General features: G+C 52.5%; 1 protein-coding gene across 2 annotated transcripts in view; it reads right to left on the bottom strand.

Moving 5' to 3' along the window:
* Positions 1-5,000, bottom strand: part of LOC118769458 (ankyrin-2-like) — a 91,286-nt gene that overhangs the window by 33,182 nt on the left and 53,104 nt on the right. For both annotated transcript variants that reach the window (XM_036516562.1, XM_036516561.1), the window contains exons 27-33: positions 3,417-3,519; positions 3,237-3,334; positions 2,914-2,949; positions 1,888-2,112; positions 786-884; positions 246-400; positions 1-127 (exon numbers count right to left, since the gene is read on the bottom strand). The exon at positions 1-127 is cut by the window's left edge and continues 85 nt beyond it. In XM_036516562.1, the coding sequence (XP_036372455.1) occupies positions 1-127; positions 246-400; positions 786-884; positions 1,888-2,112; positions 2,914-2,949; positions 3,237-3,334; positions 3,417-3,519 (843 nt within the window). The remainder of the gene's footprint in view (positions 128-245; positions 401-785; positions 885-1,887; positions 2,113-2,913; positions 2,950-3,236; positions 3,335-3,416; positions 3,520-5,000) is intronic.

A 5,000-nucleotide genomic window follows, 5' to 3' on the forward strand; every position in this document is an offset into this window, starting at 1 on the left:
CCGCCCTCCGGCCCAATCAGGCTGCTGTCCTGCTTGATCCGTGACACCACCGCAAAGTATTGTGGGAAATCTCGAGTGACGATGCGGCAGATGCGCTTCCTCTCCAGCTCCTCCGCAGTGTCCAGCTCTGCAGCAGGTAATGCAACAGAGTGTAACAGCAGGTACTGCAACAGTGTAAGGTAAGAGTATGTGATGTTACCGGGGGCGGGGCGGGATGAGGGCGGGGCAGGGCGGGGCGGTCTGACCTTCGTCCATGCCGTTGAGGATCTGGTTGAGGTCCTCCTGGGTGTGCTCACAGTGATGCTCCTTCCAGCTCTCCCCCGTCTCACTGCGCAGCACCACCAGCTCCCGCTCCGCCCCCCGCAGAGCCGCGAAGTGCGGGATCTCCACCACCACGGGCCTGCGGGGGCGACACACTGTCAGCGACACGCCCCCACCCGCGAGCCCCACCAACCCACAAGCCCCGCCCCCATCCGCGAGCCCCACCCGCAAGCCCCGCCCCCATCCGCGAGCCCCACCCCCACCCGCGAGCCCCGCCCCCATCCGCGAGCCATACCCACCCACAAACCCCGCCCCCATCCGCGAGCCCCACCCCCACCCGCAAGCCCCGCCCCCACCCGGGGAAACAGCCGCACTGCGCAGAGCAGCAGCTGGGCATCATGGGACTGTCAGGCTAAAGTAAACACATCCACCAACACAATGAAGCCGAGCGATGGGGGGGCACAAAGACAGGAGTGTGGCGGGAATGCGGGGGGCAGGAGCGCTGCCCTGGGTCTCTCTCCTACCCCAGGAATCGGGTCCCTGGAGGTCCTAGCTGCAGGATACGGCTGACCAAACTCTCACCCTCATTTAGAGGGGGAGGGGCCGCCGGCAGGTGCAGCTTCCTGCAGCAATCCATCGCAGCGAAGGGGGAAAAACAGCGCAAATCAGACACATTCCCACCCACAGAAACCCTGTCCGCCTGTTTAAAGCTATTAACCACAGCTACGTCTGCATTAACACAGCTACGCTGCAGCCACAACACATTCCAAATGCACTACTTTCCCTCTCCATTTACCAGCTGAAATCTACTGTTTAAAAAATTGAAACGTATCCAAGATTCAGGATTCAAGTCCCATCCTTTTCAAAGTGTGATGCAAACTCATACAGAATTCACCAGGAACTGACCCGCTTCCCCAAAGGAGCAACACTATAATCAGGGTTATATTCCCGCACACCAGCCAGAAATCTCACTCAAAAACGCTAGTTAAAAATGTGATTATACAAATATGCACAAGACTAATATTATAATAATATTATAATAATATATTATACTAAAATAATATCATATTGTATGGATAAATATTTGTATATTCCAATAAACATATGCAAATAAAGTAGAGTGTACAGACACACTGTCCACACTCAAAGGATAAAATTAATCCTCAACTCCCTCTTACAGACGCTAAGAAAAGAAAGACAACACACTAAAACCTTATTTTAGTCCACTGCGTCGTAAACCAGCTCCTGCTACCCACTACGCACTCTGTCCTCTCCTCCTCCTGCTACACCCCCTCTCCTCCTCCTGCTACACTCTCTCCTCCTCCTGCTACACACCCTCTCCTCCTGCTACACTCTCTCCTCCTCCTGCTACACACCCTCTCCTCCTGCTACACTCTCTCCTCCTCCTGCTACACACCCTCTCCTCCTGCTACTCTCTCCTCCTCCTGCTACACACCCTCTCCTCCTGCTACACTCTCTCCTCCTTCTGCTACACACCCTCTCCTCCTGCTACACTCTCTCCTCCTCCTGCTACACACCCTCTCCTCCTGCTACGCACCCTCTCCTCCTCCTGCTACACACTCTGTCTCCGTTATAAAGCAGAGTCAGTGCGTTATTCTCCCTTACCCCAGGAACTGTGCTCCGGCGGGCCCCAGCTCGGCCAGGCGGCTGGCCAGGCCGTCCCCGTCCACCAGGGGAGGCATGCAGGCCACGCGGTGCCGCTTCACCAGCCGGCAGGTCACGCGCGTGGGGGCGGAGCACTTGCGCGGCGGGACGATGATGCGCAGCCCGTTGTGCCGACACCCCCGCATGGCTCCGCCCCTGGCGTCCACCATGAAGCTGACGAGGAAGCTGGGGGGACAGACAGAGCTTTCGGTTGCAGAGCGGGAGACCCTGTAGAAACACACTGGCACCTCTGAACACACCCCGCTCTCACCTGGCAGGCAATCACAGCGTCCGCAGGAATGATGCTTCAGAGACGGAATGAAGTTTTGCTCACAATAAGAGCAAACACTCCCAACACGCTCCCAACATGCTCCCAACACACTTCCAACACACTTTCAACATGCTCCCAACACACTTCCAACACGCTCCCAACACGCTCCCAACACACTCCCAACACGCTCCCAACACGCTCCCAACACGCTCCCAACACGCTCCCAATTCACAGTATAACACACTCCAAGCACACAGAGTAACACGCTCTGAACACACTTCCAACACACACTCAACACACTCCCGACACACAGCAGAACATGTCTACTATCTGTGCATGACTCTGAGGTTGTAGAGGTTCAGCTGTATGTGACTCTGAGGCAGATATCACTCCAGATATGCCTGAGGCACAGAGAGGAAGAGGAGGGAGCAGAGAGGAAGAGGAGGGAGCAGAGAGGAAGAGGAGGGTGCAGAGAGGAAGAGGAGGGTGCAGAGAGGAAGAGGAGGGAGCAGAGAGGAAGAGGAGGGAGCAGAGAGGAAGAGGAGGGAGCAGAGAGGAAGAGGAGGGAGCAGAGAGGAAGAGGAGGGAACAGAGAGGAAGAGGAGGGTGCAGAGAGGAAGAGGAGGGAGCAGAGAGGAAGAGGAGGGAGCAGAGAGGAAGAGGAGGGAGCAGAGAGGAAGAGGAGGGAGCAGAGAGGAAGAGGAGGAGAACATCACCTGCTGTTGTCCTGATCAAGGCAGGGAGAGGAGCGTCTGGAGAAAAGAGAGAAGCAAGAGAATTACTGTGTCAGGAGAGAGTGAGAGACCAATCACAGAAAAATCAGGAGAAAGGGAGACCAATCACAGACTCAGGAGTTGGAGCCCTTCAGAGGTAGGTGAGAGGGAGAGGAGAGGATGCGAAAGAGAAGAGGAGGATGAACAGCAGGCCATTGAAGGAGGGACTTTAAATATCATCTTTGTGGTGTGTACTGAGAGCACTGTGTCTGCATTGTGTAGTGGTGAGTGTGTGGGTGTGTGTGTGCATGTGTGTGGATGCTTACCCAGAGTGCATTGCGCTGGAGGACAGGGCTATGTTGTCCAGGTTCTCCGTGCCCCAGCTCAGACGGTATGAGTCCTTCTCCACAGAGAGTGTCACCATCTGCAGGCCACCAATCACAGGCTCGTTACCATAGTTACTACATCATCAAAAACAGAAGGGACTGGCAGACAGGTAAACTCACCTGCTGGCTGCTGACCATGTCCTCGATTAGCACCCCGTCCCTCTGGGGGTACCCGCTGTGCCTCGGCGTGGGGTGGGACCTGTCCGAACTGAAGGACCGCAGGCTGGTGGAGGTGGAGGGGCGTTGCCAAGGAAATGAGGAGCCAGGTGGGATGGGGGCCGTGATGTGGGCAGGACAGAAACAGCGGGAAACAGCGTTAGCATGTAACATACAAGATGCGCTGCAGCTGATGCCATTATCAGGCAGGTGAGCCTCAGTGCTGTGATTATCGGGCAGGTCAGCCTCAGTGCTGTGATTATCGGGCAGGTGAGCCTCAGTGCTGTGATTATCGGGCAGGTCAGCCTCAGTGCTGTGATTATCGGGCAGGTGAGCCTCAGTGCTGTGATTATCGGGCAGGTGATCCTCAGTGCTGTGATTATCAGGCAGGTCAGCCTCAGTGACTTTTCTGAACGTAGCGTCTTTACAATGTGCTCAGAGTTTTCACAAAGAGAAGGAACTGTAATAGTGCATGTGTGTAATGGTGCATGTGAATCTTAAACACTGACAGTAAAACACTATCCTTCCCCAAGCACAGCTCTGACTCCACACTGAGCACAGCTACAGACAGTGTGGCACACACACCAATCAGGTTGGGTTCTGTAACGGTGTCATGTCATCATGTTTTCAGCACAAACCTGTAGTTATTTCAGACTTATTTATAGACTTATTTCTGCTGAAGATATAGGGGCTATTTATCATAAACTTTCAAAAGGGAAGGCAAAGTTGGAATGACAGTAAGATTTTATGAATACTTACTCACCACAGGCAGTGGATGGCATGTTTGTGGCATGTTGAAAGGTATAACACACGCACACACACACACACACACACACACACAATGCAGCAGTGATTCTCAGAGCAAGGATGATACACAGGTAACAGGTAAGAGTTTGGTGTAAGAATAAAAGGGCTGAATACAGACTCTGTGCTGCTCCATGCAGACCTCATTTCTGCCTGGGAGGCTCTGTACTAGTTTTCTTTGGGTTTTAAAGCTAAATTCAATTCCATAACTCACAAGTCTGAATAATGAATGTATTTTAGGTTTACTTTAATAATGAAAAAATGGGGTGCATTTTTAAAACGGTTTTCTAATATTTTGGACAGCAATATACCTAAAATTATCATGCTGTCCACAAACATGGACAAATGGCTAATCCCCAACAGCAGTATTTACACATGAGGTAGCAGGCTACAAGCCTGAGCTTGTGACTGTGTTTCCTGTCTCATACTGCAGCTAGCTACCTTACCAAAGCATTCCCACTAACACTAATATAACATTAGTCTTAAAATCTGTGGAAAGAAATGCCGAAGTTTTTAATCATTCAGATACAGTCATGATTGCCATATTTACTGCACACTCCAACAGACAAAACACACCATTTTAACATGCTATAACCTGGTGTCGATGGCCTGGTGGCTGCAGGTGTGTTATAAGGTAGCTTAGCTGTATGAATCTTATGGCTACAGCGCAATATCAGTGTGTGATCTGTATAACAGTGCATTAGTGCCATTTGTGCAGGACACGCTACGTACCTGTGCAGGTGA

The sequence above is a fragment of the Megalops cyprinoides genome, chromosome 22, assembly GCF_013368585.1.
Source record: "Megalops cyprinoides isolate fMegCyp1 chromosome 22, fMegCyp1.pri, whole genome shotgun sequence".
In the NCBI taxonomy this organism is placed as follows: Eukaryota; Metazoa; Chordata; class Actinopteri; order Elopiformes; family Megalopidae; genus Megalops; species Megalops cyprinoides.